The 23,842-nt window shown below is 54.3% G+C and overlaps 1 protein-coding gene across 1 annotated transcript in view; it reads left to right on the top strand.

Moving 5' to 3' along the window:
- Positions 1 to 20,797, top strand: part of UNC13D (unc-13 homolog D) — a 40,957-nt gene extending 20,160 nt beyond the window's left edge. The window contains exons 13-32 of the mRNA XM_024214139.3: positions 1,146 to 1,263; positions 2,036 to 2,160; positions 3,114 to 3,204; positions 3,823 to 3,879; positions 4,522 to 4,619; positions 5,048 to 5,099; positions 5,723 to 5,853; positions 6,396 to 6,516; positions 7,478 to 7,621; positions 7,960 to 8,058; positions 9,380 to 9,586; positions 10,021 to 10,089; positions 11,309 to 11,388; positions 13,011 to 13,116; positions 13,212 to 13,283; positions 15,604 to 15,687; positions 16,548 to 16,668; positions 17,558 to 17,681; positions 18,658 to 18,863; positions 19,430 to 20,797. Coding sequence (XP_024069907.2) covers positions 1,146 to 1,263; positions 2,036 to 2,160; positions 3,114 to 3,204; positions 3,823 to 3,879; positions 4,522 to 4,619; positions 5,048 to 5,099; positions 5,723 to 5,853; positions 6,396 to 6,516; positions 7,478 to 7,621; positions 7,960 to 8,058; positions 9,380 to 9,586; positions 10,021 to 10,089; positions 11,309 to 11,388; positions 13,011 to 13,116; positions 13,212 to 13,283; positions 15,604 to 15,687; positions 16,548 to 16,668; positions 17,558 to 17,681; positions 18,658 to 18,863; positions 19,430 to 19,536 — 2,212 coding nt within the window. The 3' untranslated portion in view covers positions 19,537 to 20,797. The remainder of the gene's footprint in view (positions 1 to 1,145; positions 1,264 to 2,035; positions 2,161 to 3,113; positions 3,205 to 3,822; positions 3,880 to 4,521; positions 4,620 to 5,047; positions 5,100 to 5,722; positions 5,854 to 6,395; positions 6,517 to 7,477; positions 7,622 to 7,959; positions 8,059 to 9,379; positions 9,587 to 10,020; positions 10,090 to 11,308; positions 11,389 to 13,010; positions 13,117 to 13,211; positions 13,284 to 15,603; positions 15,688 to 16,547; positions 16,669 to 17,557; positions 17,682 to 18,657; positions 18,864 to 19,429) is intronic.
- Positions 20,798 to 23,842: the final 3,045 nt, after the last annotated feature.

Genomic DNA, 23,842 nt, shown 5'->3' with positions numbered 1-23,842 from the left:
GTTGTATAATGATTATGGCAACGGCGTCTGGGAGTTAGGAGACCTGGGTTCTATTTCCAGCTCTGCCACTGATTCTGGGTGACCTTGGGCAAGTCCCTTAACCCCTCTGTGCCTTTGTTTGTAAAATAGTAATAACACTGCGCTATTTCGCAGGTATGTGAAGCCAGACTATGCTTAGTGATGTGCTTTGAAATCACCAGATAACAAGCACTATGGAAGTACAAAGTATAGCATTCATATTATTAGTTTTAAACTGCAGATGCTCACACCTGCTGCCTGTGGCCGGATCAGTAGTCTGACTTCCTTGCTCTTCTCCCTGAGTTTGGTCACTTCTGCCTCGTGCATCACTCTAGACCAGGGGTAGGCAACCTATGGCACGAGTGCCGAAGGCGGCACGCAAACTGATTTTCAGTGGCACTCAACTGCCCGGGTCCTGGCCACCGGTCCAGGGGCTCTGCGTTTTAATTTAATTTTAAATGAAGCTTCTTAAACATTTTATAAACCTTATTTACTTTACATACAACAACAGTTTCGGTATATATTATAGACTTATAGAAAGAGACCTTCTAAAAACGTAAAAATGTATTACTGGCACGCAAAACCTTAAATTAGAGTGAATAAATGAAGACTCGGCACACCACTTCTGAAAGGTTGCCGACCCCTGCTCTAGATAAACGTCACTGACTGCACCCCGGGACATGCTCTCCCTGGATGTTTATGGTAGCGGAACTATTGGGATTCTCTCCCTCACCATCTTGCCTGTGAGCACATGCCAGGAAGCCCCTGATTCTGCTAATGCTGCAGCCGCGGCCGTAGCTACGGATTGGGGCATGTGGAGATCGGCGGGGGGAACTCACCTCTCACTACCACTATCCCAAGCTTCTTTCCCTTCCCTCGCCCGTCTCTTTCCCGCCACGTGAACACTGCGGGTGCAGCACTGCGCTTTGGAAAGGGATGAGGCAGGGTAGGAGCTCTGGGCCTGAGCGAGTCTTGGGGAGTGGCTGACTCTGGCCTCCTGGGGTAATAAGAAGCATCTGTGCCTGAATCCCTCCTTCTCCTGAGAACGTGTTCCTACCTGAGGAGGGTACTGGGCCTGGCCTACGCGCCCACAATCTCACAGTGTGTCTCTTTCCCTTTCACTACAGCCAGTGGCTGGCTTACAGCAAGCTCTACCAGAACTTAGAGTTCAACTGCAGCTGCCTGCTCCACCAGATCACCAGCATCGAGTACCAGTGGATCCAGGAAAGGCTGCGACCTGAGCAGGTATGAGCGGACACCACAGCCAAGCTTGGGGCAGAGATCCGGGGAGTGGGGGCAGCCTCCGATAAACCACAACAGCCGAGGGACCCTCTTCACGTCATCTCTCTCGGCTCCTTGTTGGATGGTTGAGAAATGCCGCAAATTGGTTCTGCTCGGGTGGGAGCCCCCTGCAGAAGGAGTTAATGGCGCATGCCAGCTAGGTGAAAAACCTGACGATGGGCTAAGGAGCCACTGCCGACGCCTCAGAATACAGACCGTCTTTAAGATCGTGTCATAATCTAGAAATCAGATTGAGGTGGTTCTGGGTTGCTCTTCTGTGAGTAGCTTCAGCACCTTCCTAGGAGGATGGCGTTCCTACGCGGTTTCCTTTGCAGGGAACAGATCATGCTAAAAAAACCTGCTTTAAATGCAAAACTCACCTCAGCCTTAACTAGGGAGCCTCTACCAATGCCTCAAGCATCTAGACAGTTTTTAAGATCCTAAAGCAGTCTAGAAATCCGTTCAAGGTGATTCAGTTTTGCTTTTCCCCCTCACTTCCGAGAGGCTGCTGGGAGTAATTTCAGTGCCTCCCTGGCGTTCCTTAGTGCTTCCCTTTGCAGTGGGGCAGATAATTTTTAAAATGGTTTTGGAGACAGATGCATCTTGCAAAATCCAGAAATAGCCCCCCGCAGCAGTGAGGCCGTGTTGGCTGGGGACAGGCGTTGTCCACCTGAGGTGCTGTGACCATCACAACGTCGCTGTCGCCGCTGATGCGTCTTCCATTTCTTCTTCCCAGAAAGCAGAGCTGGCCGAATCTTTCCAGTCCTTGCTGGCCTATGGAATCTCTCTCCTCCAGAAATACCGCAGTGTCTTCCCGCTCTCTTCCCCAACGTCCACGCTCAGGCTACAGTCGTTGCTCAGGTCAGCCAGCTGCAATGCTTCATAAACAGAATCATGTCAATCAGAGAAGAAACAACCCCCCCCCGCCGCATCGTCCTGGGGCTAGTGTGGGATTGTTCCCTATGCTACATTATCCAGTCTACCTTTTGACACCCCATGTATTGGAGCTTCTATTACTTCCCCTGAGGAGACTGTTCTACAGGAAAACCTCTCTCCCACTTCCATTCCCAGCTCCCTTCGTTGTCTCCTCTCCTCTGCCTTTCCCTGGCGGGTCTGTCCCCTAAGGAAGTAGACAGACATCCAGGGACCTCCCCCATTGTAAACCGGCATCTTGTCATTTCTTCCTGTGATGCCTAGAGAGTATTCCCTCCTGGGTGTGCATTGACTGGGTTAAATAGAGGCCTTTATGCTATGGGATAACACTTTTCTCTGGAGTTTATGTAACTCCCCGGTCAATTCCTGTTACAGGTCCCCTCTGCGGGGGAGAGATGAGTCTGTTATAGCCCCCCTAAGGAGGTTTGATCCTTTAGTGCAACCTGTAGCGGCTCATGCTTTTAGTTCTATAGGTCCCCAGTTCATCCCCTGGTGTGTTGGCCATGAAGGCAGCTGTCACACTGTGATGGCTTTTGTTCGTTTTAACTCCAAACCATCCCCTTTAACCTCTCCTGCCCCAAGGTATTTCTCACCTCGTGGGAGGTGAATTTGGGCTCTGGGCCATAAGTCCTGCCAAGCTCAGAGCCCTGATGAAGAAGTCTTAGCATTCGGTCCTCTCCCAGGCTGCCAGCATAGGAACATGTCTGTCCCTCTGTCTGTGACCTGGCAGCTAGGCCATAACTTACAGGGAGCCTCTCACTGAAGGATGCTCTACAGAGGAAAGTGTGCGTGGGGAGATGTTGCTGTTGCTGGTGGCAAAGCTCTCGTTTCTGAAGCTCTTTGGGTTGTGCCGTGGCTTAGCAATGATTCTCACTTCACAGGGTCCTGGTCCAGATGTGTAAAATGAAAGCCTTCCAAGAACTTTGTACTCTGACCCCTAACCTTCAGCAGATGGTGATGGAGGCTCTCAAGGTACAGTACCATCTCCTCCCCCAACCCATAGGGCAGTGGTTCTCAACCCACGGCCCGCAGGCTGCTTGCAGCCCAATCAGCACACAGCTACGGCCTATGTGACATCCTCGGGAACATACAGGTAGTACATATATTGTGTGGATGTGGTCCACATAATACATAGAGAGCTGCATATGCGGTCCACACTGTTAAATAGGTTGAGAACCACTGCCATAGTGGTTCCTCTGACTTCCTCCTGGAGCCACGAGCATTGTCCCTTCCCCTATGCCAATGTGCAAAGGCCTTGAGTCCTGACCCTGATTCCAGCAGAGGGGGCGGGAGGTAGCATTTCCAAAGCTTGTCCGCACTGCGCCTTTGACTGCCCAGTGGGACCCCTCTAGAGAAGTGCAAGGCGCTCCTTTCCCTGCAGGACAGAGCCTGGAGCCTGGATGGTGAGCTCTGAGTCCCGCTCCCCACTGTGCTGTGTGTCTCTGGGCTGCCAGCCTGACCTGCGTTCCACCCTAAGTCACAATGAAAGCGTTGTGTTGTGTCTCTGCTGTGCCAGGGTGAATGGGGTGGCTGGGTTGTCTCTATAGCTCCTGCTTCTCTCCCCTCATTCTTTGTCCCGTTCTCTTGCAGTCAGGAACCACTGAGTGGTTTTATATGCAGAAGCAGCACCTGAAGCCAATGGTGAAGGTCAGATCCCCCTTTCATTCATACACCAGTTTGCTGGGCTGGGCTGAGGGGCCGTTCGGGTAGGAAGAGGGAGGTGACGCTTTCTCAGGCCACAATTTTCAGAAGTGGCCAGTGATTTTTGGATGCCCAAAAGACACCCTGAGCCCAATTTTCAGAGGTGCTGAGCAACTGCAGCTGGGGTAGAAGGCAACCGACTGTCCCCATAAGAAGAAACGAACAGTTGCCATTCACCTCCGGTCCCCTCCCTTCCTGTGTGTCAGTCTGAGCAGGCCACTCCTGCTAGCTTGACACGTCTCCCATTATAACACGGAATGGAGCAGCCACCCAAAGAATGGCCCTTCTTCACTTGGCAGCATGGCCTTGTGGTTAAGGCACTGTACTAGCATGGTAAAGATCTGGGTTCAATGCCCAGCCCTGCTACATATTTACTGTGTGATCTGGGGGAAGCTACTTCACCACTCTCTGTGCATCAGTTCCCCAGTGGGGTAATGATATATCCCTACCTCTGTGAGGCATGGAGAAGATAAATCTGTGAGCTGCTCAGATACAACAGTGGTGAGGGCTGTCACTAGATATGTTGATTCATCACAAAATCACTTGGCACCAAAACCAAGGGGTGTCTTTCCATCCTTCCCTTTGCAGACCATGGAGGAGAATGGGAAAGCACTGGTCAGGCTTCTCGTGGAGGTGAATGGGGATCTCGAACGATGCTACAAAACCTGGAACAAATTCTTCACCAAGTAAGTAGATGGTTCCCCCATTCCTCTCAGCATCTGCCCCATGCTCTCTCAGCAGCTTTGCTTAGGGCACTGAAGGCGACAGCTCCAAACCACATTTCCCAGCTGCAAAAGAACATTGTAAATATAAACAGATTGTGACACCAAGTATGAGACTGGAAAGTCCCGGGAAACGTTCCCTCATGGTTTGTTTTGTACTACAGTTGCCTGTTGTTGTTTAGGGAGCAGAGGTTAACTACAAATGTCCTCGCTTTCCAGCATTACTGGCTCTGCCGGCTGGAGTCTTTCAGATTGTTTTAGTTTTGTAGCTTTTTGTCACTCTAGTTCATGTCCAAGGGCTCGGGTGGGAGAGGGTTAATTGCACTGGCTTTGACAGGTTGGTCAGTGAGTTATATCCGGCAGATTCCTGACCTCCTGTTTCTCCCCTGCAGCACTGTGAAGGTGGATCTCTTCTCCATTGCCTACCTGGAGCTACAGGAGCTGGTGAGCACGTGTTCCAGGCTCTCCAGTCAGAACAGCAGAGAATAAAGCAATGCCGAGGCACTTAGCCAGCTGTCAGAGGGAGGGAAGTATATGAGGTGCCCCCCTGCACTCCATGTGCTCCTCAAGGGCTCATGGGAAGTGATCACTAGTGGTGGAGAAACCTTTGTATTCCAAACCCTGGATATGGGACCGTGGGCATCCTTGGGTTGTGAGGGAGGGACTAATCCTGTCCTCAGCCCCAGAGGCCTGGACACTGGGACTAGCCAGGAGTTTAAGAAAGGCAGGTGTAGGCAGTGCAGCCTAGTGGCTAAAGCAAAGGAGTAGCGACTCCTGGCTTTGATTCCTGGCTTTGCAACTGAGTCAGTTGCAAGTCTGTAAATTGACCAAGTCGCTGAAATTCTCTGGGCCCATAAAATGGGGATAAACAGGTTTGGGCTGTATTATCTGAACCCCCCGAGCCCTCAAACAGCTTATACATCAGACAAGAGGAAAGTGTGTTGTATCAGCTAATTGGGATGGCACATTTCCTTTCCCTGATCCCATTGCAGGGCAAACATTCATAGATCCCTTCTTATTAACCCTCCTACCCTCAGCGCCTTCCCTGCGGTTCCCTTTCCCTGCAGGTGTCATGTCACGTCAAAGAAGAGCTGAGTGAGATTGACAGCAGCATGTCCCAACTCACAGCAGAGAGCCTTTTCCAGCTCTACATAAGCCTGCAGGAGCTTTATCGGATGAAGAGCTTTCTGTTCAAGAGGTACTGACCCACCTGAGCCAGCCTCAGCTCAGAGTCCAGTCACACAGAGCGAGATAAACATTAGCAGCACCAGGGAAATGGAAGGGGTTGGGACCACCTCAGCGGCTGACTTTCTGCTGGACCAATTGGAGTAGATCTGAGTGGAATCAGAAGGTTCGCTGGTCCAGCCCCCTGTTGCTTTAGATTAGTGCAGTGACGACATAAACAAATGCAAGACCATGTGGGGGTTTTAATGTAACCTGCACCTGCCACGCTTCAGGCATGACGCTGAACAGGCCTTCAGAGAGCTAGAGCTCCAGGTATAGACAAGTGGGGTTCTGGGAGGCAGAGGCAGCTACATACATGGCTCAGATAATACTTTAGGCTGCTCTTCTGCCAGCCTATGGATCTCTGTCCTGTGTTGCCAGGTGGGCAGCTGTGCAGTGTGTGCTGTGAACGCTGCCTTCTCAGGTATTTTTCAGGTCTTAGTGGAAGTGGAATGTGTAGCCTCCTGTCTTGGTTCTGCTGCAGCACAGAAACCAGTCGTGTGTCTGTATTCCCAGGGATGGCCCCCTTGCTCTGACTGACTTCCACCAGTGGTTTAAGGAAGCCATCCCCAAGTGGCTCCAGAAGACCTACATGATAGCGCTGGAGAGGACCCAGAGAGCGATCCAGGTGGACCAGGTAACAGTGAGATTGCCACAGAGGGAGAAACTCTCCCCAGTCTTTCTGAGGCTCTCCAGCTTTTGTCATTGTCTGACCCATCTTTCACTTCCAGCCCATTCTTTTCCCCCAAGACTCCCCCCTGGCTACTATGTGAAATCCTAAGGCCTAGCAGGTTTTGGGACCCCTACAATATCAGTCTCCTGCACCCCGACAATCCCCTCCCCCTGTGGAAAGCCATTGTGGCAGGCAAGCCCTCATGAGGGGCACAGGGGTGACAGATGGAACCTGCCTTTCCTTTAACAGCTGATCCTTCATACCCCAGGGCCCTTGCTCTCTGTGCTCTCCGAAGCCCTGTCCCCTCACAGCATCACGTCCTTGCTGACCCTGTTGTATTCTCATGGCTCCGTGGTAGCCTGTGTGAAGCGTGTTGATGAGCCTCTGCTTCGTTCCTTGTCACAAGCCGCAATTGGCTCCCTTTGTTGGCAGTCTCAGCGGAGAGGCCAAGGATGGAATGAACCTTGAAGGGGAGAGACCCAGTCTCCTTTAGTCTGGTCCTGCCAGGGCGGGTGAGGCCTGATGGGTGGCAGGACAATGTGGGGGAAGCCAGCGCCACCTCTGCCTGTGTTGCACCTACCTTACGGGCAAAGAGCTTCACAGTCCAGGTGTCCCCCCTGTGCTGCCTTCCCTCACTGAAATCAACGGGGCTCAGCCTCATGGAGGGACCCATGTGACCCCAACTGGATAGATGCCCTGGCAAGAGAAAGCACCATTAACTCCTCTGCCACGGCATGCTGATGCTGTAGCCAAGAGAAAACCGTCAGGTCCCAGACCAGTGACCTGGGGGGAGCAGAGGAGGGGAAGGGTCAGGGGGAAGGTGAATAAGGGGCCACTTTGCAATAAGAGCTGGCTTTGGAACTAGTTTGTTGGTTTATTTGCAAGTTTCTCAGTAAAATGTTTTTTTCTGTCACCACCCACCCAGCTGATGCCCCTGGGGGAGCTGAATAAACACAGCACGTCCACTGTTGACCTGTCCACGTGCTATGCTCAGATTGTTAAAACCTGGCAGCAGCTGGACTGGCCGGACCCAGAAGAAGCCTTCATGATCATGGTGAAGTTTGTTGAGGTGCGTATAGTCGGACAGTCTAGCTGGATCAGTAATAGCAAGTTGTAACTATGCTAAGAAGAGGTGATCAAATGTCATGCTTCAGAGCATCAGCCGCAGGGGGTCAGGAAGGAATTCCTCTCCTACCCCTATACACATCGGCCAAGTGCTTTGGGTTTTTTAATCCCTTTCTCTGAAGCATCAGACATAGGTCAGTCTCAGAGACAGGGCTTCAGAGAGAATGGCCCATTGGCATGATCTGGGGTGGTAAAGCCGACATCTGCCCCCAGCGCAAACCTGTGCAGTGTTCTGTCCACTGTGCGTTACCCAAGCTCACTGCCTTTTGCCCTATCCCCTAGGACATGTGTAAAATTGCTCTGACATACTGCAAGCTGATCAAGACCCGGGCGGAGGAGCTGTCATCGAAGCAGCAGGACGAGGGGGATGCAGCCAACAGGGTGAGTGTCAGTGCCGGCCTCTGCTGGAAATTCAGGGAGATGAGAGGGATTGGGAGGCTGTCCAGGGAGCCTCTAGAGAGCGCATGTGGGGTGGGGGCGGGGGGTGGTCTGTGACCAGAGCGCGGTGATGGGGGTAATAACATCCCAGCCTTTGTTCCCTATAGTCCTATTTGGGGAGTGCATTGGCAGGCGAGTGGCCCAAGTTCTGAAGGGAGTGAATTGGAACTGAGGGGTTCTGTGCAAGTCCTGGGACATTTTGGGATGGAAACGCTCATTGATCTCTTGGTGGGGGAACCAGGGAGGAAGGATTGCTCAGTGGTTAGTGCTAGCCTGGGATTCAGGAGACCTGGCTTCAATCCCCTGCTCTGCCATGAATTTACTGGGTGACCTTGGGCAAATCACTTAGCCTTTCTGTGCCTCCCTGGGATAACAGCACTGCCCTGCCTCACAGATGTGCTATGAGGATACATACATTAAAGATTGTGAGGGGCTCAGATACCACAGTAATAGGGGCCAGATAAGTACCTACAAGAGCTGGATGGCTCCTGCGTTCACTGCCCTGCTCCCAGGATCCATCGGGACCATAATCCCACTCACCAGCTTTCACCTGCCTGCAATGTCTCCTACGCTGGCCCAACCTTCAGCATGATTGCACTCGGTGTCTCATAGCCACGGCCAGCTGGGGCCAATTTATAATATATGGAGATATACCTATCTCATAGAACTGGAAGGGACCCTGAAAGGTCATCGAGTCCAGCCCCCTGCCTTCACTAGCAGGACCAAGTACTGATTTTGCCCCAGATCCCTAAGTGGCCCCCTCAAGGATTGAACTCACAACCCTGGGTTTAGCAGGCCAATGCTCAAATCTTGGTGGGGGAGAAGGGGATGGGACTGAGCTGCAGAGCTTGCCTGTTGCACATTTAGTTACAGCCTTGTCCAATCAGAATGCAAGGAAATAAATGCCCAGCTGTGGTCGTGCATGGGAACTGGGTGTCATCCCTGCCCTCTGATTAGCTCAGACAATTCATCATAGTGTGATCTTAAAGTACAGGTCTGGAAGTCAGGTATCTGGGGTCTGGATCTGCCACTGGCTTGGGCAGGAGCCTAATAGTTCTCTGCTTCACTTTCCCCAGTTGTCTGTGCTGCTGGACACGGCTTGTGTCCAGCAGGTGTTTGTACCAGGCTGCTCATTGCTGTCCCCTGGGTGCAGGGTGCCTTTTGCGATGGGCCTACGGGGGTGGACCAGGGGGAGCGGGCTGCGGGCAGCGAGGTTAGTGCGTGTTCACCGACGTGGGACTTTTCCTCTTCCCTCCCGCCCCAGCTCTGCATCGTGGTGAACAATGTGGAGCAGCTGCGGCTGCTGATCTTGAAGCTGCCGGCGCAGCTGGACTGGGGGCGCCTGGAGCAGCGAATGGAGGGCATCGTTGAGCCGGAGCAGATCCAGCACACGCTGCACAACCAGCTGCAGGGCACCATCACCTGTCTCGACCACGAAATCAGAGACGTGGTGCAGAACCTGGCAAAAAAGGTAACCCCCCAGCCTGGGCTAAAGGTGAAGACTCAGTCAAATAGGGTCAGATCCAAAGCCTATTGAAGCCAATAGAAATATACTCATGGGCTCCATTAGCTGCTGGGTCTGGCCAATAGAGACGCCAATAGTATGGAGCTAAGTCTTGCCGGCTCTCTCCCTGGGACTGCCCTGCTGTCAGAAGGGACCCAGTCCAATGACGTGTGGGAGGCAGCAGGGCACAGCCCGCCACTCCCAGCTGCTGGGCTGGGTGGGCGGCCTCGTTCGGGAGGGAGATCAGGGACTCTGGTGCCAGAGGCAGATGCGGCTGGGTGATGAAGGGGTTGAGCTCTAAGGAGCTGGCATGGCAGGTTCTCCATCAGAAACGTCGGGCATGGGGGGGAGGGAGGGGGGGGGCGCAAAGCCAGAGTTCTAAGTGTGTGTTTCTTTGGCAGCTGGATGTCGGGATCTCCAGGCACATCCAGAAGCTGGCGGCCTCCAGTGACTCTAAGGATCCAGAAGATGTAGGTGCCAACTCCTGATATGTGCTGCCTGTGGGAGATAATCAGCCCAGGGACAGCATGGCTCTGCCCAGTGCCCTGCGTGTCCCGGTAGCCCACGCGCCGTGAGGGATGGCCTAGGAATACCCAATCCTGCCTCAGCGTGGGGTGGATGGGTTGACTCTATGCTTACGTGTCCACCTCGGTGCCCGGCTGCTACGCCGAGGGGCGCCATAAAAACCCACAATAATAATTGTCACGGGCAGTTTATAGGGAGGAGTTCCCCTCCCTCCCACCCCAGCAAAGCTGGGAACTGCTGCTAGAGGTTTGCATGCCCTACGGTGCCTCACCCCTCCCTGCTCCGGGCCAGCCTGGCTCCTGGGGGAAGCGAGAGGCACACACTGTTTGCTGCACGGCTCCGAACTGTACCGGCTCTTTGGTAGACTCCTTGCCAGGCTCCCCGGCACAGGCAGTATCAGGAACAGGCCTGTGTCTAGGTCTAGGGTCTGTCCCCGCCCTTCATCACATACCAAGTGCAAGAGGCCCATCAGGGCCCTCCTCTGCTGTACACACAGCACCCCCTGCTGGCTCCTGGCTGTAACTCTCCACCTCCTCCCCACTCAGGCTGTGCCAGCCCTCTTACCCCGCCCCCCATGTCTTTGAGAGATCATAGGGGTGCACGCACACGCAAACACACATGTGCGTACACACACACCCTGCATTGGTCAAAGTGCAGCTTGGGAGCCAAGAGCGGCAGGCCGAGAGTTCAGTGGGATGGGATCATGGGGGAGGAGTCGGGGGTTGGTGCTGTGACTGGTGGGTTAGGTGTATGTGGTGGGGGGAAGCCAGGTAGGTCTATGGCTGTCACCAATCCAGTTATACGCTCTAGGTAGCACAGAGAATCCAGGCACGGGGAGTGGGGGGGGGAGTTACCACACCCAGAGCCCCCTGTCAATGTCTGCTGCTTCCTGGCAGACCCAGCCCAAAGGCGCACAAGCTCTCTCCAAAACAAGAGCCACACATGCAACTCCAAGCCTCCCTGGAGCAGCCCCAGCTCCACTGCAGGGTCAGGTGGGCACAACAGAGTAGGAGGCAGGTGCTGGGTGGCACAGCTGAGCTCTCAGGCTGGGAAACGGCAGAGGGGCCCAAAGAGCTTGGGAGCTGCTTGGCAAAGAAGTTCCAGATGGAGGCAGGGCCTGAGAAACCCCTTCCCCATTGAGTTTCCTGACTCTCCTCTCCACAGTCCATCATTCCCCTAATGAAGTTCCTGGAGTCGGAGCTGCAGTACATGAACCAGCATCTGGTCCAGGAGAACTTTAACTGGTGAGCTGCGGTGTTGGGACCACAAGGGTCAGCCGTGGGCTGGATGTGGGCGGGGGGGAGTGTTCGATCAGCACCATTAGCCTAGAGTCTATTGCTGTGGACCGGACCAATGGATTCACTGCAGTCATGGCTCTTTGCACACAGCAGTTCCCTGTAGGGTGCTTTCTCCGCTGCTATCATGTCTCTCTTCTCCAGGAACTACGCTACCTTATATAGAGCCTTCTATCCCTAAAGATCTCAAAGCACTCTGCAGACCACATATATGGAGATCCTTCCCCCACTGCTGAAATGCAACCACATCTGGGGTGGAATGCGGCAGCCTTTCTAGTCCAGAATCACTGCACACAACAGGCTTTTTGAGGGGGATTTCAGGCAAAGGGAATATACTAACCACAATGTCCCAGCCAGCTTACCACACAGGAAACACCCCTGCAGTTGTGAAGAATACCATGGGATCTTTGATCACCACAGTGCTCTGGGCCTTCGTTTTAAGTCTATACCCCCAGGATGCCGTCTCCAGCACCATGGTGCTTTCCACCACTGTACTGGGCTGTCAGCTCAGCACTGAGCCGAGGGATAGAGTGCTACCTCCTCACTTACTGTCACTTCCCACCTGCCATGCTAACCTGAGAGACATTTATGGGGAGCTGTCATAACTTCGTGGCTAGCATTGGATATAAACTGGCTGTCAACAAGTTTAGGCTCAAAATTAGATGAAGGTTTCTAACCATCAGAGGAGTGAAGTTCTGGAACAGCCTTCCCAGGGGAGCAGTGGGGGCAAAAAATGAACTGGTTTCAAGACGGAGCTTTAGAAGTTTATGGTGGGGATGGTATGATGAGACTGCCCACAATTGCATGTGCTGATCTGCAACTGCTAGTAGCAAATATCCCTAATGGCTGGTGATGGGACCCTAGATGGGGAGGGCTCTGAATTACTACGGAGAATTCTTTCCGAGGTGTTTAGCTGATGGGTCTTGCCCACATGCTCAGGGTCTAACTGATCAGCATATTTGGGGTTGGGAAAGAATTTTCCCTCGGGTCAGATTGGCTGAGACCCTGGGGGGGGGGTTCACCTTCCTCTGCAGCGTGGGACATGGGTCACTTGCAGGTTTAAACTAGTTTAAATGGTGGATTTTCTGTAACTTGACAGCTTTAAACCATGATTTGAGGACTTAGTAACTCATCCAGAGGTTAGGGGTCTATTGCAGGAGTGGGTGAGTGAGGTTCTGTGGCCTGCAATGTGCAGGAGGTCAGACTAGATGATCATGATGGTCCCTTCTGACCTGAAAGTGTATGAGCTGAGGCCATCACCCCAGTTTGCAGTGTATGGGCTATTACTGCAATAGATAGTTCTATTCTACTGCAGTGGAACCAGCCTGTGCTCCGCTTGCAATAGAAGTATGTCCCAATACACACACTGACACTTTTCACTTCCCCTCCTCCTTTCCTGGCCTGGGTTTCTCTTCACTTAGGTCTTAGCTAAGACCAACAGCTTCATGTCTCCACTGAGGCATTAGGGTTTTTCAGCCCAGGGACTGATAGTATCTGCTGTGCTGCACTGGCCTTTTTAGAACTCGCTGTGTGCTGGAATCCATTCTCTGCCTTTCCCCCACTCACTACAGCCTCCTGGAGCTGCTCTGGAACCACATCCTGAATGAACTGACAGCTGCAGCCAACCAGCAGCAAAATTCCTCCAGGTACTACAAGAAGCTGAAGTTCGCCTTGCAGGTAGGTAGCACCTGGCAGCAGAGCATGGGGCAGAGGCCTGGCTTCGGGGGTCTCCATACAGCAAATAACTGTTCACTCCTCTCTGGTTCCCATAGAGCCTGGAGCTCTGCTTTCACGCTGAGGGCTGCGGGCTGCCAACGGACGCCCTGCACATGCCAGCATTCATGGTAAGAAGCTCCTGCACCTGTCACAGCTGGCTCTAGCAGAGTGATCTCCCAGCCAAGGAGGGAGCCTGCACGCCCACAAAGCTGCTGGAGCTCTAAGCTTTCATTGCACGCCCTAGTAAATCGCTAGCCCTTTCCCTTGCAGGGACAGAGCTCAGAATACGCCCCTCTCATCAGGGAGATATCTTAAAGGAGTGGCGGGAACTGAAGGCCATTGTGGAGAAGCTAAATGAATTCTTTGCATCAGTCTTTGCTGCAGAGGATGTAAGGGAGATCCCCCACACCTGAGCCATTCCTTTTAGGTCACACGTCTGAGGAACTGTCCCAGACAGGTGTCAATAGAAGAACAAATTAATCAGTAATAAGTCACCAGGGCAGGATGGTATTATCCCAAGAGTTCTGAAGGAACTCAAATATGAAATTGCAGAACTACTAACTGAGATATGTAACCAATCGCTTAAATCAGCCTCTGTACCAGATGACTGGAGGGTAGCTAATGTAATGACGATTTTTTTAAAAAGACCCTAGAGGTGATCCTGGCAGTTACAACCCAGTAAGCCTAACTTCAGTATCAGGCAAATTGGTTGAAACTACAGTAAAGAACAGAATTATCAGACACACATAGATAAACGCAATACATTGGGGAAGAGTCAACACGGCTTTTTGTAAAGGGAAATCACGCCTCACCAATCTATTACAATTCTTTGAGGGGGTCAACGAACATGTGGACAGGGTGATCCAGTGGGTACAGTGTACCTGGACTTTCAGAAAGCTTTTGACAAGGTCCCTCACCAAAGGCTCTTAAGCAAAATTGGGAGTCATGGAATAAGAGGGAAGATGCTCTCCTGGATCAGTAACTTGATAAAAGATAGGAAACAAAGGGTAGGAATAAATGGTCAGTTTTCACTGTGGATAGAGGTAAATAGCAGAGTCCCCCAAGGAGCTGTACTGGGACCACTGCTTTTCAACATATTCATAAATGATCTGGAAAAGGGGATAACCAATAAGGTGGCAAAGTTTGTAGATGATATAAAATTACTCAAGCTAGTTAAATCCAAAGCTGACTGCGAAGAGCTAAAAAGGGACCTCACAAAACTGGGTCACGGGGCAAAAAATGGCAGATGAAATTCAATGTTGATAAATGCAAAGTAATGCATATTGGAAAATAACTTCATCCCAACTATACATACAAAATGTTGGGGTCTAAATTAGCTGTTACCACTCAAGAAGGGTCTTGGAGTCATCGTGGCTAGGTCTCTTAAAAACATCTTCTCAGTGTGCAGCGGCAGTCAAAAAAGCTAACAAAATGTTAGGAACCATTAGGAAAGGGATAGATAATAAGAGAGAAAATATCAGAATGCCAATATAAATGCATGGTACGCCCACACCTTGAATACTGCATGCAGTTCTGGTCTCCCCATCTCAAAAAGATGCATTAGAATTGGAAAAAGTATAGAGAAGAGCAACAAAAATGATTAGGAGTATGGAACAACTTCCATATGAGGAGAGATTAAATATTGGGACTGTTCAGCTTAGATAAGAGACAACTAAAGGGGGATATGTTCGAGGTCTATACAATCATGACTGGTGTGGAGAAAGTGAATAAGGAGTGTTATTTACCCCTTCACATAACACAAAAACCAGGGGTCACCCTATGCTATCAGTATGCAGCAGGTTTAAAACAAACAAAAGGAAGTACTTCTTCACACAACGCACAGTCGCCCTGTGGAACTTGCCGGGAAGGCTGTGATGAGGTTCAAAAAAGAATTAGATAAGTTCATGGAGGGTAGGTCCATCAATGGCTATTAGCCAAGATGGTCAAGGATGCAACCCCACGCTCTGGGTGTCCCTAAAGCTCCAACTGCCAGAAGTGGGATTGGATGACCGCGGATGCATCACTCGACTGTCCTGTTCATTCCCTTTGAAGTGCCTGGCACAGGCCACTGTTGGAAGACAGGATACTGGGCTAGATGGACCATTGGTCTGACCCAGTATGGCCATTCTCATGTTAGAATGTTTCCACTGAAATGTTCCCAAGGTGGCAGTGATGGGGCAGGCGCCGATGAGCCTGCAAAGGCTACCAGGGGCTGTCTGCTCCTGCAGAGGTTGGCACGGTCATGGGAAGAGAATGCCCCTCGATCCCCTCCCATCCTAAACTTCCTGGTGGCTTCTCACTGCTGCTGCTCTCCCTCTCAGGGACTTCAGGGTTCGAGTTCAGGTCTGAGAGCGCGGATGTGAGTGCTGATCTCTGCTGGCATGTGTGTATCTGCTGGCCTGAGTGTCTGACTGGGTGTATTTCTCCTCTCACCCCCCGTTCTCTCAGGATTTGGAGGAAGGGCTGAAGCTCCGCTCCACCACGAGCAGAAAACTCATCCAGAACTACTTCAGCGAGAGAATCCGAGAGCAGGTGAGAGCGTGCTGAGCCTGGCCTCGCCCTTCCCAATAAAGCCCCATTACCTTGCCCACCCCCATTGGGTTGTCCCCTCACTTCACTCCTCCATAGTCACAGGTAGGAAAGTGGTCATGATAGGGTTAACTGGGCTACCTAGTGAATTATGGGATGGAGCCATGCATCACACCCACCCACCCACTTCCTTTTTAGTCAGTGGGAATCCTCCCCCCACCCCCAGTTGTGATCCAGTTAAATTAAGCAGCAAGTTACCAGCCTGCAGTCCTGTGATTGTGAGTAAACTTATTTTGTTGCATTGAACGGTCCCTTTACAAAACACGACCCTTCTGTTTGTATTTCCTTGTATAAAGTGGGCCTGACTGGTACATGTTGTTCTCCTGTTACACTGCAATAAAACACCTGTGGCTGGCCCGTCTCAGCTGACTCGGGCTCACGGGCCCAGGCTGTGGGGCTATAAAACTGCAGTATAGACAAGCAGGTGGAACCCGGGCTCAGGGACCCTCCTTTGTGGGCCAGCATGTGTGTTTTATTCCTGTCCTCTGCTCCCACAGTGCAGGATGGCAGGATCCACTGGGGATGGAGAAAGTGCTACTTAGCCATCCTGAGGGAGGGGGTGGAGTGACAGGGAAGGACAGGTGATTGAGAGTTTAGCGGATGAGATGGGAGAGGAGAGTCACTCCCATGTCCACCTTTCACGTACCTAACCCCAGTACAGACGTGTCGGGATCTCTTTCTCACGGTGATGCCGGCTCTGGGTGCTGTACCCCGATAATGCACCCCTATGCTCACCCCTTGGCAGCACCAGTGATTCACGTAACCGGCGAACTCTTGTTTCTGTTCTGCTCCTCGCGTCCCAGCTGGAGATCAGCTCCGAGAAGTACGGTGCAGTGACCATTAAAGCTCTTTACCGCCCCTCGGAACAAAAGCTCCGCATTGAAGTGCTCAACGCTGTCAACCTCATCCCGCTGGACTCGAACGGTGAGAGCCCGTGGGCCGCGGAAACAGTCAGCACCAAGGTGCCGCTTGTGTCCTGCGCAGCATCAGAGCTGGTGCATGCAGCCGGTGGCTCCAGGGTATGGGAGAGCACTGTCTGCGCAATGACGAAAGCATTGGCACATGGCCTAGAGGGGCCCCTTTGCGGTCAGCTGTGCACAGCGCTGCGTTGTGAGCCCGATACCCCAGGGAAGTTAGTCTGGTCATGACCTGTGAAATCCCCTGTTATCTGCAACATATGCCCGGAGCTCAGCACAGAGCCCAGCAGATTAAGCAGGGGGTCTGGCTCACTTCATAGAACCGATCCCTGTTTGTCTCCACTCCAGGTAACGTGTGGGGTGCACACACAGCAAGGGGGTGGCATCAGACTAGCATACTCCAGAGCCACATGCACACATCCCCTCTTACCTGGCCTGGATAATCTGGGGTGATCGCTAGGGAACAGACTGTAATTCATGCAGCCATCCAGGAGAGGTCACTGCTACTTCACCTGACCGCAGTGGCAGCCCCATTAGTTGATAATCCCACATAGCCAGTTTTAGCCCATTGATTGGAAGAGTCCAGAAGCCATGGGGACGTGTGCCCCCAGCGGGGTTCGTGGAGGGGAAACTGACCTTCAAACCGGAAACTCTTGTGCTGCAGAAGCCCCAGAGAACCAAGCCCGCACTCTGCCCCCTTGTTGTAGCCCCCGAGCGCCCTTGGAGGTTAGATCATGGTGTGGGAGGGAGGGAGGGCGGAAAGCTGCTATTGCGTGGCTTTGCCACGCCAGTGCAGAATAAACAATCCCAGCAGCGCGCACAGCACTGCTCCTTGGGAGCGAGGGGATCCCCTGGCAGCCTTGTGCTCTCTCTCAGTCTCTCCTCCGCCCCCCTAGGCTCCAGCGACCCCTTTGTCCAGCTGACCCTGGAGCCGCGACACGAGTTCCCCGAGGTGGTGGCGCGCAATACCCAGTGCTGGAAGAACGAGCTCCACCCGCTGTTCGACGAGGCCTTTGAATTGTATGTATGAGCAGCCATCCTGGCTGCGTCCCATCGCCTGCTCCCCAGTGGCCAGACCTTCCCTTCCCAACAGGATCTGCTTGCTCCTCTGCTCACCGGGGGGCAGATCCTGCACTGGGGCCTTCTGGGAAGAGAGCCGCATGCGCTCCAGATGTGCTTAGTGCAGTCACAGTTCAGGAGGGCTAAAACTCAGGCTTGTGTGTGCAAAGCCCCGCTGGGTAGGGCGAGCCCAGCCTGGCCTGGAGCAGAGCGCTGGGCCTTCCCTGGCAGCTGAAATGAAACGTACACAGTGCTTTTCTGTCTCTTGGTGGGGCCAGGCCAACATCTGCTAATGTGGAATGCTGGGGCTGTCTGCCCGAGCGGCTCCACGCCCTTGGCTGCCTGCTGAGAGGGGGTCGGGGAGACAGGGGGCACTAAACCAAATCAGCATGAAAATTAGAGGGGTGAGGTTCGGGGGGGCACATTGAACCAAATGGAAAATACCCAGTGCTGTGAGTACTGGAGCAGAGCCGATACTGAGCATGGGGTTCATTTGTTCTCTCCTGATTACCGGCCAGCCCCTGCTATTCACAGGTGGGTTTATAAAGCACAGGACCCCGGGTTCTCCAGCCATAGGCAAGTCACTCACGCTGAAGCTGTGACCGGGCAGCAAGGCCCTACCTGCTCGCTATAACTACTCGAATTGGAAGCCCTTGGGGGCAGGGATGTCTGGGTTTGTAGCGCACCGAGCGCACTGGGGCTCTGGCACTATAAATAATTCCTGTTTGGCTTCCTCTGCCCTGATGCTAAGGGCAATCAAGTTTGGCCCCTTCACTGCCAGCTGGATTTTGCTTCAGTAGCCCCAGGGCACCATAGTATCTGGGCTCCACAGGGTCTGAGCCCCTTGCTTGGACCCGGCTGAGTCTCCGCCTGTTGCTCCTGGCGGGTGGGCTGCCCTGCGCCTGAGAAGGCCTGTGCCTGTCTCTCTTCTCTGCAGTCTGGTCCCTCCCGAGAAATGCCAGCAGGACGGCGCCTGCCTGCTGCTCACGGTATTCGACTACGACAAGGTGGGAGCCAACGACCTGGAAGGAGAAGCCTTTTTCCCCCTCAGCAATGTGCCGGGACTGACCGGAGATGAGGAAGCGGCTGACCCAGCCCGGGTGTCCCAGACCCGGTTACCGCTGATGCACCCCAAACCCACTGGTAGCCTTGCCTTTGTCTCCAGATGCTCCCCTGCCCTCCCCTCCCTGGAGCTGCTTCCCTCGCTGTGCCGTCTTGGGCCAGTGACTTAACCTCTCTGCGCTTGGCGTCCCCAGCTGTGCCACGACAATCCAGTCGCGGGCCCTTCTCCTGTGGCAGGGTGCTCACCTCGGATCTATGCTAGTGCCCTGTTATACTGAGCCTTGGGGCATGGACCCAGCTCTGTGCTGGCCTGGGGGGAGGGACTTAGACGTGTCTCTGCTTTCTGATAGTGGGGGCCCATTGCAGATGGGGCATGCAGGGGCCACCCCTGAGCACACCATAGTCTGTGCTCTAGTGTCACTTTGGGGCAGCTGTAGCTCTCGGCTCGGCCCCGAACTCTGCTACAGCTGAAGCTGTAGCCCCCTCAGCCATGTGCTTTGCTGTCGCTTGGAATCAGCCGTGGGGGCTGAATGTGGGTTTCCTAGGACGGATGCTTCCCTGGAAAGGGGAAGAAGAAGGGCTGGAAAGGGGAAGAAGTCTCTCTGCTCCCCTTCTTTCTAACCCCTGTCTCTCTCGCCTCACTGCAGGGGACCCACTCCTGAAGCTGCTGGAGTCCAGAAAAGGGGACAAGGAGGCACAGGCCTTTGTGAAGCTGCGCAAGCAGCGGGCGAAGCAGTCCAAGGAGAGTGTGTGATGACAGCCGGGCAGGAACCGGGCCAGAGGGGAGCAGGCCTCAGCCACAGTAGCAGGGTCCAAACCACCACGCCAGTTGCAAAGAACTCCATCCAATCCCAGCCCCCGTGGCAGCAAAGAGGCTCCCGCCGAGGAGGACCCTGGGGGGTGAAGCTAGGCTGCGGCAGTCTCTGGTCCCAGCTGTTTGTGGAATTGACCTGGCTTCAGGCTGAGGATGGGGGGAGCCCTGTGCTGCTTCCCATCACAACCCAGCATCAGCAACCTTGGCTAGTCGGCAGCAGCTTGTCAGGTGCCAGCAGGGTGTGTGATGTGCCCCGGCTGCGTACCCCGCAGGCCATGCTGTACTCTGCTCTCCAGGTGGTGCAGGAGGGGGAAATGGGGAGAGGCCAAAAAAAGCTGCAACCAAAGCCATTGGGGGGGTGTTGAAATCTATCCAGCTGGCCCTGCTGGAGCAGCAGCAGCTGTTCGCTCCTGCTCCAGGAGTTGCTGTCTAAGCAGCACGGAGCGTGCAAGACTTCACTAGTGCTGGAGGGAGCAGAGCTGAAAGGGTGGGAAGGGGAGAGCTGCTGTCAAGGGTAAGCGCAGGACTTTGTCCTCGTGCAGCTACTGCAGCAGCCACAGTGGGGAAATCACTAGCACTCCTGCTGCAGAACAGCGCCCCCTTGAATTCATCAAACTCGGCTCTGGGCAGGGGCTGGGCCCTCGGCTTGGGGCCAGGGACTGGGAGGTCTGTGATCTGCTCAGCTGCTGCAGGCAGGTGCAGAGCGGGCGCCCTTTGCCTTAAAGGGACCGTGCCCACGCCTACTTCTCTCCAATGTTTTAGTTACTGTTACAAATAACTAAACTTCTCATAGTGGAAATACTAGGGGGGAGGGGAAAGTGTTCATCTCGTTAGATAGCTTCCCCTCTCTGCTACAAGGAAAAGTAGGTACCACACTGATCTTTTAAATCGCTGGCCCCGGGGCAGCTGCTCCTTTTGCCCCTTTTGCAGCGCTTTAAGCAGGGTCCTTTGCCGCAGCAGCACTTTAACGTCGGCTGCGTAGGGGCCAGTACTGGTGGCCACTTTTTACCGGTACACCATACCAGCCCGTACCGGCCCACTTTCACCCCTACCTTCATCCAGTGATGGCAGGCGACTGGGTCAACGCCAGAGCGACCGAGAGGTGGGTGGAGGAGTCGTAATGGCCCAGATTCACGGTGCCTCTGCTCCCCTTTCGTCCCATGAGGCTCGCACTACCTGGCAGGGTGTGGTGCTACACGTGCTCACTCCAGACATGGCCCACGCGTAAGTCCCTGCATCAGCGTGGCTTTGGGCAGCTCCATTCTGTACTCACTAGGGAAGTGGGGCACTCCAGCTAAGCCTACTTTAAGGTTCTCACAAATAAGCTATTCTTATTTAAAACAAAGCTACAGCCGTTTAACAGCTAACCCCCCGCTGTACAGTAACTGATGCAAGGACTGTAAGGGAATAAGTTTGTGATTGCAGGTCAATGGTTCAACAAAAGTAAAAGCAATAAAGAGGAAACAGCCTCCAGTTAACCTGTGGAACTCTCTGCTGCTGGGGGGACAAAATTATATACACAAGTATGTGATGCATAAGCACAGCAGAGCAGGGATGGGTGCTAAAATGACTAGCCAGGTCAAGGGTGGGAGAAATGGAGAATTTCTATTCCCTGGGCTAGGCCGACATTTTGATGTTTCCTTTTGTCCCTAATCAAAGTGCTCACAACAGTTCTGACAAATTCTATTTAGGAACTATCAACCCAACCATCCAGAAACCTACCTCAGCACCCCACCCCTGTGGACACGTTTTATTTCTATATGGGCCAAGCACTTCATTGTGGTGGTGTAATTTTGACTTACATTTATTTAAAACAAACTCTAACCTAGTTCAGAACAGACAAGTCAAAATTCTGCCACAGGGTTTTGTTAACTTTTCCGCAAACATTGACTAGCCTGCTGGGTTCCTGCCAAACGGTTCCATTGTGTACCACTGGCATGTTTGCTGGGAGGCACATTTTCAAACAGCACCAGTGATTGGGGGCGGGGCCCAGGCGGTTCTTTCCCACACAGCTGCCACACCGCAGCGAGGCCTGTTTGGTTACAGGCCTGAGAGACCTAAGCCCAAACTCATCCAACACCCCACTGGCTTCGGAGATGGAGGCTGCCCTGCGCTCGCTTCCAGAGGCTGTGGGGACAGGAGCTGCAGCACAGAGCCAGTGATCTGCCTTCCCTGCTCCAGGCAGCCATGAGCACACCCTGCAAGTCCTGAGGCCGAGCAGCTCGTGTCCTGGGGTGGGCCGCATGGCTGGGGTGAGGAGGTGGGCGCTGTAATAGCAGCTCCCTGAGCCTGACCCTATGCAGGGCAGGCTATTGCTGTTCCACCAAGCACTAGGTGTGCCCTCTGCCCCACTAGTGCCAGTCCCGCTCTGCCCCCTGCAGGCAGCTCTGTGCTGGGCGGGGGAGCCCACACTCTGGGCAGCAGATCTGAGTCCTTAACCCACTCCTGTAGGTCAGGCGAAACGCAGCGGCAGCCAGCTCCTTGCACCTACACCACCACGGCGCGATGCCCCAGGCCTCGGTCAGGGTCAGCCTGCCACAAATGCAGGGCTTGAGGTGCCTCCCACCTGCATCAGTGTAACTATTGTCCCAGTGGGGGCAAGGGCAGAATCAGGCTTCCTGTGATGTTGAAGTGCTGCATGGAACAGCTAGAACCCATATGGCGGGGGGGGGCATGCTAAAATACACAGCTTGGGAGGGGGGGGCAACAGCAAATTTCCTGTACACGCCTCTCAGCACCTGCCTCTCCCCCAATCCTGGGCAGAAGCCTATGAGCCTATTGCATCAGGGCCTATGTACGTGCCCTGAAATACAGGTACAGGCCAGCAGTGGGAGCAGATTACTTAGGCCTCTGCTCTGGTGCAGACTTGTTGTTTCTAGGGTAACAGACACCCCCAGTTTGGCCTGCTACACCCCCCCCCATGCGCCCCCATGAATCCTGGGGTTTAACCAGCCAGTGCTGCCACAAAAGCTGAACATCACAGAGCAGCAGCGCTGGTTTCAAACCACTTTCCTTGCTCCTGCCAGGAATCTGCTCCCCGTCAGTAAAGTGCCAGGTGGGGTGTGTGTGGGGGGTGTCAGCCCCAGCTGCCAATGCAGCGCCTGGGGGGAGGAGCCAACACAGGGGCACGGCTTGAGGCTCCTGGGCAGAGGCCTGCCTGCCTCTGGCAGATGGTGCAGTACAAAGCACTGAGTGGTGCTCAGCCGTCCCCGGATCTGGCTGACGGGCACAAGCTCAGCCCTGTAATTAGCCTCCTGTGGTGGCGCTCCTGGGCAGGGCTGCCAGGGGTCCGGTTTTTGACCAGCCTGTCCGGTACAGAAGGGACGTCCGGGTACCTGCAGTAACGGGCCTCTGCCACTGGGGGGGGGGGCGGGGGGGGACGACTAGCTGCTGCTCTTCTCACCCCCCACCCCCAAGTCTTACTGGGGGCGCAGGGAGAAGAGGGAGGCGGGCACTGTAACTTGTGTGATTGCCCCCCCCCGCGCCCTGCTGTGCCCGAAGTTCCCTCACCCCGCCCGGCCCCTCGCTCCAGGGCCCGACCCTCCCCACCCGGCTGTGCCCCGAGTTCCCGGCCCCGCGCTCTGGGGAACCCCCCCCCCCGCTGTGCATTCCCCCCCTCCCCCCCCCGGCCTGACCCTACCCGGCCTCCCTGTGCCCCACTCCGCTGTCGGCACAAACTGCTCTCGCTCCGGACGGGATAGGTGGGGCAGGGGCGGGGGCCTCAAATGACGAGATGGGGGCGGGGCCTTGGGGAGGGGCGGGGCTGGGGGTGTTTGGTTGTCAGGGTTTAAAGTTGCCATCCCTACGTGTGGGCGTGACCTGCCCGACAAGCAGCCCTTGCCCCTGGGGATTTCCTCCCTCGCTGCTTTGGCCGCTGCGGCTTGTGTTGTGGAGGAGGGGAGGCCGCGCCAGTGGCTGCCTGTAGGAAAAGCGCCCTGAGGCGTCCATTCAGCAGCCACTAGCGCCCAAGTCACAGGCTGTGTCTTTTCTACTGCTCAGGCCCCAAGGGCCGCTGATGGCACACGCTGTGCAGTCGCCTTTGCTCCAGACAAGGCACTCGGCTCCATGCAGGGATGAGCCCCACAGGTCAACACACCGGTCGGTACCAGGTCCGGGCAGCGCCCCGCCCTTGGCACGAGCAAAGGCCACTCGCCGACTCTTTTGCACTGGCGCCGGCTGTAAGGGGGTCACCAGCCAGCCAAGGCGCGACCGGGCCTGACAGCGCCCTCGTCACAGCATCGCTCAG

This window comes from Terrapene carolina, unplaced genomic scaffold (assembly GCF_002925995.2).
Source record: "Terrapene carolina triunguis isolate 2854851 unplaced genomic scaffold, T_m_triunguis-2.0 Scaffold192, whole genome shotgun sequence".
Taxonomy (NCBI): domain Eukaryota; kingdom Metazoa; phylum Chordata; order Testudines; family Emydidae; genus Terrapene; species Terrapene triunguis.
Note: the sequence above shows the minus strand (reverse complement) of the source record. Positions and strands in the feature narration are given on the sequence as shown.